General features: G+C 48.2%; 1 protein-coding gene across 1 annotated transcript in view; it reads right to left on the bottom strand.

Annotated features, from left to right (window-relative positions):
* The window catches only part of VSTM4 (V-set and transmembrane domain containing 4), a 49,380-nt gene that overhangs the window by 17,014 nt on the left and 22,195 nt on the right, over nt 1-10,171 (bottom strand). Inside the window, exon 4 of the mRNA XM_029285503.1 lies at nt 6,967-6,983. Coding sequence (XP_029141336.1) covers nt 6,967-6,983 — 17 coding nt within the window. The remainder of the gene's footprint in view (nt 1-6,966; nt 6,984-10,171) is intronic.

The raw sequence follows: 10,171 nt of genomic DNA, 5'->3' as shown, positions 1-10,171 counted from the left end.
GGGGGGCAGCCTCGCTTGACTAAATGCAGGAATCTTCCCTGTTGCTCTGACTCCCTCTGTCCATCCTCACTCACTCTGGCTGGACACCAGGAGACCCATTCCTGGCTTGTGTGAAGCTTCTTCAACTCCTGCCAACTTGGTTTTTGGGACCCCCACTGCAGACCCCTCTCTCTCCCCCTTCCCTTGCCTTTCACAATTTCCTGGGATGCAGCTTTTCTTCATGGACAAAATTGAACCCCAGTAGTTTATTTCCACCTTTTCTTTGTCTCCTGTTAGCATTTTACCTTCTTCGCTGAGCAGCTGGTATATGAGTTATTTTGTTTGTTTGTTTTGAGCACATCGGTGAGTTTTTGCTCTGCAATTCTGGGATACTTGTTTGTACTCTTCCTATCTTCCTACAAGTCTTGTTTCCGTTTCCTGAATCGGTCTTCAGAGCTTCACTAAATTCTTCTACCTGCCCAGAGTTTATCAAACAGGTGTGAAAATGTTTTTCTTCCAGATAAATGCATCTATTCAAAGCTACTACAATGTTTTCAGTTGAGCTAATATTTATATCAGGAAAGGTGATATGAATGCTTACCTTTTGGGGATAGATTCTGCATTTTTCTTACAAAATATGAAGTTGGACTGAATGGCCTGCATAAAGCTGTCTGAACAATGTTACGTGCAGAAGAAACCCGTTTTTTTCCTACAGAACGTACCGTATGTGATGGTTAAAAGTGTTGACTGGGCCCAGAGATACCAAATTCCATCCTGGCTGGTTTGGGGCCAGTCTCTTTCTCCCTCTCTCGGCACAATTTATTCCCCTCGTTTGAGAAGGAATAAAATGCAGGGAGAGCCACACATCCCCTGCCTGGAGTGGTCAGAGAAGAGATGCCCTCAATGGAGAGGCCGTTTTCCACGGCTGTCCAAAGAACGCCGTCGGTCAGTACGGTAGAGCTTTTGGTTGTGCCCAGAGGCTTCTCCTCAGCACGTCTCACGTTCATTGACTGGAGATTATCACACACCGTATGCTGATGACAAGAGCTGGGAAGCTTTGCTGTTTTCTTAAAAATCTGGCTTTAAAATAAATTACCCAGGGCTGCTTTAGAGTAGGGAAGCACTATAGAAAGAAAGAAAGAATTGGAGTAAAAATAGTAATCGGAGAGTTTGTTTCAGCAACTGCACAAACACATGTGTTTCTCATCACGGCAAGGGGCCTGCTCTGTGTTGAATTGGGCTCTTTCCAACCTTCTGTTGAAATCTGGCAGGAGAGCCTATTAACTCCGTACTTAAATGACTGACTCACCAAATTATGCAGGATGCCATTAGATGTGGGAGACCTTTTCTCAAGCTAGATCAAATCCATCTGGAAGAGAGAGCAAAGGGGGGGGGGGGGCGCGCCAGGGAAGCCCAGGGGGAGGAGTTCGGGTCACCCTGCCTGCTTTTGTCCTGAACCTGCAAATAAAAGTAGGACGACCGGGGCGAAGGAAAGCAAAGGTAGTACCAATAGAAATAGGCACCTTGGCTGAAACCCCAGAATAACTGGATCGCCACTTGAACGGCCTTGACAAATTCCCCATCGGTCCATTGCAAAAAGCGGCTTTACATCCTGCGGCGGACGACGGTCTCTGCCTCTCCGGGGTCCTTGGGAAGGGCGCGATGGGCGGAGAGGAAAGCCAAATCCGGTCTGAGCATCTGGCTGACTGTGCACCAACCATGGAATAGATTCGCTGTAGGAGCCCCATTTCCAAGGGCTCTGCAAAGATGCAATAATACCCAATGAACTGACTGCGGTCCTTTAAAATGAGACAAATATTTTAGAAATTTTGGTTCCCCAGTCAGAAGACGCAGATTTAAAATTTGCTTCATTCAAAAAGAGTTTCCCTTCGCTTATTCTTCAAACTCCTCTTTGGAGGCCCTCGTGGTCTCTGTCCTAGTAGAGCCTCACCTTGGTTTGTCACAGGTTTTATTATGGTTAAAAAAGACCCTTTCCTCTCCCCCCCCCACGCTAACTAACCTTCAGTATATTGAAATTGCTGTCAAACAAAAGAGGAGCCAGGAAGCCCCCCCAAAGCCCAAGGAAAAGAAAGCGGTGAGAAAAGGGCAGGGCCCTGTTATCCTCAGCCGCTAAGCTCAAGGCGCCCCGTTGGTCCTCCGTTTGTTTGGGCCTCCAGATCCGTGTTTGACTGCAATTTCCCTGTCAAGATTTTTCCAAAGTAGTAGTAGTAGTAGTAGTAGTAGTAGTAGTAACAACAATAATAATAATAATAATAATAATAATAATAATAATAATAGAGTTGGAAGGGACCTTGGAGGTCTTCTAGTCCAACCCCATTCAGGCAGAAAACCCTATACCCATTTCAGACAAATGGCTGTCCAGTCTCTTCTTAAAAACTTCCAGTGTTGGAGCACCCACAACCTCTGGAGGCAGGTTGTTCCACTGGTTAATTATTCTCACTGTCAGGAAATTTCTCCTTAGTTCCAGGTTGCTTCTCTCCTGGATTAGTTTCCATCCATTGCTTCTTGTCCTGTCTTTCAGGTGCTCTTCTTTGTGGCAGCCCCTGAGATATTGGAAGACTGCTATCACCCCTCGTCCTTCTCTTCATTAACTAGACATACCCAATTCCAGCAACCATTCTTTATACGTTTTAGCCTCCAGTCCCCTAATCATCTTTGTTGCTCTTTTCTACACTCTTTCTAGATTCTCAGCATCTTTTTTACATGGTGACCATCTATCCTGTTCCTTTGCATTTGTTTTTTCTTGCCTAAATGTAGAACCTTACTTTTTTCAACACTGGATTTCATTTTGTTAGACAGCGCTCAGTGTTCAAGTCTGTCCAGGTCATCCTGTATCCTAAGCCTGTCTTCTGGAGTGTTGGCTATTCCTGCCACCTTGGTGTCGTCTGCAAATTTGATGAGTTCCCCATCTATCCCTTCGTCCAAATCATAGATGAAGATGTTGAAGAGCACTGAGCCCAGAACAGAGCCATGGGGCACCCCACTGCTCACTTCCCTCCATGTAGGTGCGGCTCCATTGAGGACCACATGCTGAGTGCACAAAAATGATTTGCCGTTGCCTCCTTCCTGGGGCTGGAAGGCTGGGGCTGGCCCAAGGCTCACCCAGCTGGCTTTGTGCCTCTCCATCTGCCACTTTCTAGCCCAATCGCCCTCCCTGTTGGCTGCCGGAGCCTCAGCCGGGCTCTGCTTTCCTAGTCGCGGGCCGAAAGGAGGAAGGCGACAGTCAGCTGTTTATTTCTGCAGAAACAGAGAGCCCCTAATTTGGGGACAGGGATCAAATGCCCTGAGATGAAATTAGCTCAGACCTTTGTACAAAATGGTTCTTTGTCTTTTACAGCTGGTCAATCTATGTGATTTCTTTCACCAGGTTAGTGTTTACATTTATATTTGTCCTTTTTGATACAAGATTACATGTGTTGTATTTAGCACAAGATAGCTAACCTAATCCTGTCACTGTCAGGAGTTTCCTGCTGCAGGTCTCTGGATGGTTTGTCAGTTTCGCAAGGAAGCCGGCAAAGAGACAGGGAGATTAGACAGTCTGCTGGCTAATTTAATCAATTCTAACTTTTGGTGACTTGTTTCTACACAATCTGATCAATTCCTGGATGATTTGGTGTTGAAACATTATTTGAGACCTTTTCTTATAAATGGGATTCCTTTCCTGCAGAAGTTATCGCTTTTGCTGCTGATCCTCTAGGATTTAAAGGGGACCGTCCCTATTTGAAAGGGAAATTACTTTATATTCTTCTTCATTTTATATTCTTAAGCTGTCATCAAGCTATCATCGACGCACCACAACTGGGTCTCTCGGAGTTCTTGAGGGTTAATGGCGTCCTTAAGGTAGAGGTTTCAATTCAGCCCACAAAACGCCTACAAAGTCCTGGGAGAGCTATTCCCAGGGCATCTTCCTAAGGAAATCAGCTGCAGCCCCCGGCTGGCTCTTGAAACATTTTTCCTGACTGGGTCCCAGGTCCACATCTGAGGTGAAGGACCTGACTCCACGGGTGAAACCCTGGAGAGGCCCAGGAGGAGACTTGGTCACCTCAGAGTGACCAAGGAGATTGTTGGGCTGCATCCACCAACAGCCCCGGTTCCAGCCTGAGGGTCAGAGGTGCCCCCTCTGGGCAGCTCCCTGGAGCGGTCACTGTCCAGAGGTGGGGGAGGCAAGGGGGTACTGTGGCACCTCTTCTTTTTAATTTCCACCTATCCACCCCTTAACCCAGGCCCTCTGAGTCTGGGCTCATGATGTCACTTACGCCACAGGCCAAGCAGTTCCAGAAACCTCGTATGAATATGGATGCATTTCCAATGAATTTCATATCACGCTCATGCCTGTCTCTCAGGTGGAGTGGAAAAGGACACCGAGAGCTTTGGCCAACTTCTGCTCAAAGGAAAAACTAGGAATAAAGTGTCAGAAAGCCCAAAGTCTTAGTATTTGCCTAAAAACATCCTAACATTCATAATTAGCAAATTAATGAGAATGCTATGGAACGAGTGTGTGCTTATAAATGCCTTGGAGGGCTGTTCCAGATTTTGGAGAAGGTTTTTATATCTGGCAAGCGATGCTCGGTGTAACTCCTCGGCTATTCTGATATTTTTCCCCTTGGAAAGGAGTCTGCTTTATCCCTGGCAGCTTGCAAGAGTTTCCTGGCCAAGGTCATTGCCCAACTTCTCTACCAAGTTTCTACTTTTACAGGACTTGATAGCCTTGTTCAGCTGTAGGTCTTTCGGTCTTGAAGTTGTTTGGTCTTCAAGGCATTCAGTCCCAAGAAGCAGGAGTTAAAAATTCTGTCCTTTTGTTTAGAGACCACCGTAGTCTTCATCAATGCCAAAGTCTGGTGGTGTTTTTTTCTTAACAGTGGACTAAATTTATCTTTTTCCTCAGTGTTTCACATCCCTGGGGTTCTCAGAGACCATATTAAGGCAACCTGGTTAAAACAAACTTCATTCTCTAAGACTCTCTCTAGAAAGCTTTTGCCCATGAGGGCTTAATTACACCAGAGGCGCAGCATCCTTGAAGGGTGTATGTGGTACCTAAGCCTGGTTGATACCTGGGGAGGGGGGGAGATTGGGGGTGTTGTGGTGAGTGCCAAGAGCACAGACAGGCAAGCGAAGGCCACAAGTCACAGATTGGGGGGGGGATACATAGTACAGGGGGCAGGCAGCTGGGGGACGGTGTGTGCTATGGAATACGTGACCGCTGGGATGCATGCACGTAAATATACCCAGATTCAAGAAGAGAGCAAACACACACCTCCGACGATGCAAGCCATTACTTCACAACAGGTACCAGATGTGGCCAATGGTGGGAAAGAGGCTGGAAGGAATTCCAGACATTCTGCTCTGTGCCCTTCCCTTAGCTCACAATGTTCCTGTTCAAAATAGAAGTTTGAAACCTTTTTTGGCCGTGTATCAGACAGGACTTCTCCTCTCAGATCTCTTGGGACGTCAGCGAAGAAGTCCCGTCTGCCGTCTTCAAACTACAGCCTCAGAATCGCTGCCTAGCTTGATCTCTGCTCTCATCCGTTTCTTCATGTACCTGCCGGTATTTACCGGAAGCCCCACAGACTCTGCTGGAGAGAGCGAGAGAGAGCGTCTCCCTGAGGACGGGGGCTCCGGCACCCTCAGCCCGGAAGGCCAAACCTCTGGTCCGGGTGACCGACCCAGATCGGATCCTGCAGCGTTATCCTGGGACATGTCGATTTACCCATATTTCTGCCCAGCAGCAGCCATGGTGTGTGTGTGTGTGTGTGTGTGTGTGTGTGTGTGTGTGTGTGTGTGTGAGAGAGAGAGAGAGAGAGAGAGAGAGAGAGAGAGGCATCAGCAGCATTGCAGGACTGTGACATAAGCTCACCCTTTTTCTACGCATGTTGCAACAGTGCCTGCTTCTCCTTCCTAGCGGTGCTTTCCTCGTCCTGACAGAAAGGGCGGGATCCCCTAGCAGTGGCTGTGTCTGCTTTATTTTTCCTCCATAGAAAGGAAGGAACACGTACATGTAGAAGTGGGTGGGGGTCTTTTAATTTTGTATGCGTGTGTGTGCCCACATCTTCTCTCAACTTCCAAAATGGAAACCTTAATGAAAATGCAGGCATAGAAAGAAAATTATTAATAGGCAGAGTTTAGTCTTCACTACAAGCACTCAGAATTACTTACTAGCACAACTTTAGTAATTTAATATTAGTTAGCCTAGGCTACTAATAAGCTACCGTATAATTGAACTGGGAATCTGTGCAACTTAATCTAATGCAGCACTTCACTTTTCCGAGTTAACTGTGACGCAGACAACAAGAATCTCGAGGGGACCCCCCCCACATTCCACGCAAAAGGGACTTGCTTGGGTCCTGAAGGGCTCCTTTGCACTGAGCTCCACTTGGCCTCGCGAAGGGCCCTTCCAGTTCCTCCCTGGAGGCTCCAGCACTTGTGACTGGGGAAGGCGAGGCGCTCTGAAGGCTGCCTTTGGCCCTCCAGGACTTCTGTAGCCCAGGCCTGACTGCAGGAGAGTCAACGCCCTGGCACTGAGGGGCTGTGTTGCTGGTCTGGGTCTCTGGGGCCGCGGCTGAAGGGAGAAAAGCAGCAGGACCGGTCAGCGCTTGCCAAGGTCACGGCCTCCTCCTCCTCCTCCTCAGAGGGAGGGCAGGGAAGAGCAGCTGCAGGCCGCTTGTTTCTAGGAATGGCTTCAACTCTGCTGAAGTGGCCGGCCAAAGAGCCTGCAGGCGCCTTCAGGTGGGGTCAGGGTCAGGGTGCTCTCTACTTCGGGGGGCCATGAGGAAAGAGGTCTCCAGGCAGGGTGGGGGTGCCTTTAGAACTGACTGCCCCTCCCAAACGCAGAGAACCTCCTGGCTCCCAGCTCTGTTGCCGGCCACCCCCTGAGCGGAGCCTTCGTCTACCTTATCGCAAGAACACTTTTAACTTATTGGTTACAGTTGGGAGGAGGAATCTGTCCCCTGCCCTGGGCAAAAGGGACACCAGGAAGTTTCAGAAGCCTCTAATTTCAGCTGCCATGAAACTTCATACGTTGCAGTAATAAAAGGAACTATAAACCTACCTCATCATTAAAGCTAAGCAAACAACTCCTCCTTGGAACATCATGTGCAAATACTGGGGTGACTAATAAAGCCGGAAGAGCATGGGGGCACTTAAAGAGCAGCTTTTCTGTCTCCACAGTTTCTCTCTCAACTTTGGAAGCATATTTTTATTAAGTGCATGTAAGAGGATGATCTTAAACATCAAGAAGAGAGTGCATAATAATTGTGTGTTCCTCTAATGCTCTCCGAAGGCCTATTCAGAGTCCATTCTGGAAGACAACAATATATCACAAAGTTCTACAAAGTTCCTCCTAATGAACACATGCCAATTTGAGAGCAAGAATTCTGGCCTCAAAAGACAATATAACCACTGCTCTTAGTCTCTGGGTACTTCGCTACTTTATTTCAGAGCGATTCAAAATCTAATTAAATTTCTAAACTCTAATGAAATTACAGTAGAAAAATCATTTAGGACTATATTATGCACAATTACTCATGGCTGAAAATTACTGCTGGCCTCTTTCACCAAGAGAAGGTCCCTGGGGAGAGGCCGGCTGTTCTGACCACAAATAAATCCAGCGCCATTCCCTCGAATTTACAAAGTGAAGGTAAAAACTAGAATTAATTGCAAATATATATCCTGCTGCTGGCGAGAGGCTGGGGAGTTGAGCTGCACAAAGGTTCAAGGAGCCGAGCAACCCCAGAACCAAGCAATAATGGACCTTTCCACCAACGGAAGGAATGGAGACGTTTGATTTCTGTCTTTGTTCCTTCAGTACACAAAGAGCGTAACTGGGAGAGGAGGCAAAAGCAGATGGAAAGGCATCTTCCAGCCAGGGCAAAGTTTACATTAATATCAAGACCAGTTTTAGGACTAAGCCTCGTGATTGCACATTATTCCACAAAAATGCATTATAAGGGGAAAATGAGCAAAGAGATAGAGATCTGCACCTAAATATGCCACTCAGAGCTCATGATTTATTTTATGAACTCTCTCCTTCTGACCAAGATTGGACACCTCTATTTATTTGTCTAATGTTATCCATGTACGTGACAGGAGGGCACACACTGACGTGATCGCCCGTAGAGGTGCAAGAGACTGTAGTGACCGGGTGTGCCTCCGGCCAACGCTTGACCAGCTGTGACCATTCCTGGGCAGGGATCTATGCAGTGGTGTGAGCTCTTCCCTCAGCTCAGGTGCTGCTTGTTGGGGTGGGGGGTGGGTCAGGTTCAAGGAACGGGGTGGGCAGAAAAGGGTTAAGCCTCCCGGCTACAGTCACACAGCAGAAAAAACACCCTCTCCCATTGGTGGCAGCAGACACGCCTTCCCACTGAGTCTCCACACCTGAAGTCTCGGTCAGCCAGGAGATCCACTCTGCACTCCACAGAACCTTTGCACCCCTGACCCCTCGCGTGGTCCCCGTTTTAAAAGCCAAATGCCAGGTGCTTGGCCAGCTTACCCAATAAAATACTTTTCTCTGCATTGTATTATTTAAAATTCCCAGATTTTTTTTCATCATTTAAACAGCTACTACGGGAAGCACAAGGAAAGCACACCTCTGACTGCAGCCTCTTTGTCACTTGTGCTGCGTCAGTGTGCCTCCATCTATCACTGGGCTCTAATCAAACCAGTGACTTAATAGGCTTTGTCAGGAAATGGGCAAGCGACTCACACTTCACACTTTGGTGCTTCCACTCAGGCCATGTGTCAAGTTCCATCTGGGTGAGTCCCGCCTGCCTTTGGACCTGGCGCACACACCGGGGGGGGGGGGGAAGACGCCAGTTGCTTTTCACACCTTACATGGGGTGCCCAGGAGGCAGGAGGCTGGGTCCCCTCTGGGGGGCGCTCTTTAGGGACTGCCGTCCTGGAACAATCATAGAGTTGGTATTTTGGTCAATGATGTTTGTTTATGAATAAGCATAACTTGGGTTACACAAGCTGCCTTTTGTCCAACAATGAGGCAATCAATTAGTCAAAAACAGGATGTGGGACCCAAAGGGCCGTTTGTAGTAAAAGGGAAAGGGAATACGAACCTATCAAATGGGAAACCTTGTGAATGCCACAAAACAGAAGGAGGGTGAGAAGTTGAAGAATGTCGTGATATAGTTGAAAAAACCCGAGAGATCCCAGAGAGCATTGGGCGGTGGGTCCCCCTCCCCTCCTAGCCTACTACTTGTCAGCTGGGATCAGTGTGATTACAGCTGTCTGGATTTAGATCAGGTTTCCTCTGTTCAAGGTCAGTCCCCAGAAGACAGTTGCCCGATTTGGGGCGCTGGCTCTGCAGTCTGTAACCGGAGTGCTTCCCTGGTCAGTGGGAAGAGCCGCCCTCCGGCCTTGGCTGGGGAAGCCTCTTTCCCCCTCGGGAAGGAAGAAGGTGGAAACTGAAGGGTCTTTTGTCTCACTTCAGCCTCCAAAACTCTCAGCCAGGTGGTAAATATCAAGCCACTGACCTTGGATCTGGCTGTGTCCATGTATCGTTCTGACATGCAGAACCGGGAACACCGAAGGGCATTCCCCCCCTGATCCACCCCTGAGTCTCACGGGCAAGATTTTAAATGCTTTTCCTTTCAGGAGCAACACAAAACACGGGGAGGAAAGAGATTGTTTTGGAAATACATCAGTTGCTGAAGGGGAAGAGAAACAAACAGAGCGAGGACCCATCGCTTCCACCCAACGGTTTAAAATTGCTCTGTTCCTTTGGGCCCCCTTTTCTTGCACTGACACAGACTTCGTGGCCTGGGGAATGTCTTAGGGAGCAGGGCTGTCGTTGCGGGGGGGGGGGCAGGACTGAGGCAACCAGGAGGAGTTGCACCCCATACCTGTTCACTCTTCCAAGGGCTATGCCAGGTACCAATCCTCTTTCTCCTTAGCCTCTCCTCTCTGCCCGCTTTCTGCGGTCAGATTGAGCGTCCTGTTGTGCGTACCCCAAAAAATCAACTCAAGGTGGGGGGGGGGGGTTGGAAGCTGCGCAAGTCATCCACATGAGAAGAGCAAAGCCCTGGGAAGGGCCTGCGCTTAATTTCTTTTAAATCAAGTTGGTTACATTATTTCGTTTGCAATTCTACTCCGAGGGCTAAAATAAAGTTTTATAAAGGCCCTGTAATCCTGCATTTCCAATAGTTAAATCTCTGTTGAGTTCTTCTTC

The sequence above is a fragment of the Protobothrops mucrosquamatus genome, unplaced genomic scaffold (assembly GCF_001527695.2).
Source record: "Protobothrops mucrosquamatus isolate PMUCROS unplaced genomic scaffold, P.Mucros_1.0 scaffold1781, whole genome shotgun sequence".
In the NCBI taxonomy this organism is placed as follows: Eukaryota; Metazoa; Chordata; class Lepidosauria; order Squamata; family Viperidae; genus Protobothrops; species Protobothrops mucrosquamatus.
The sequence above is the reverse complement of the archived record's forward strand: the minus strand, read 5'-3'. Positions and strand labels throughout refer to the sequence as shown.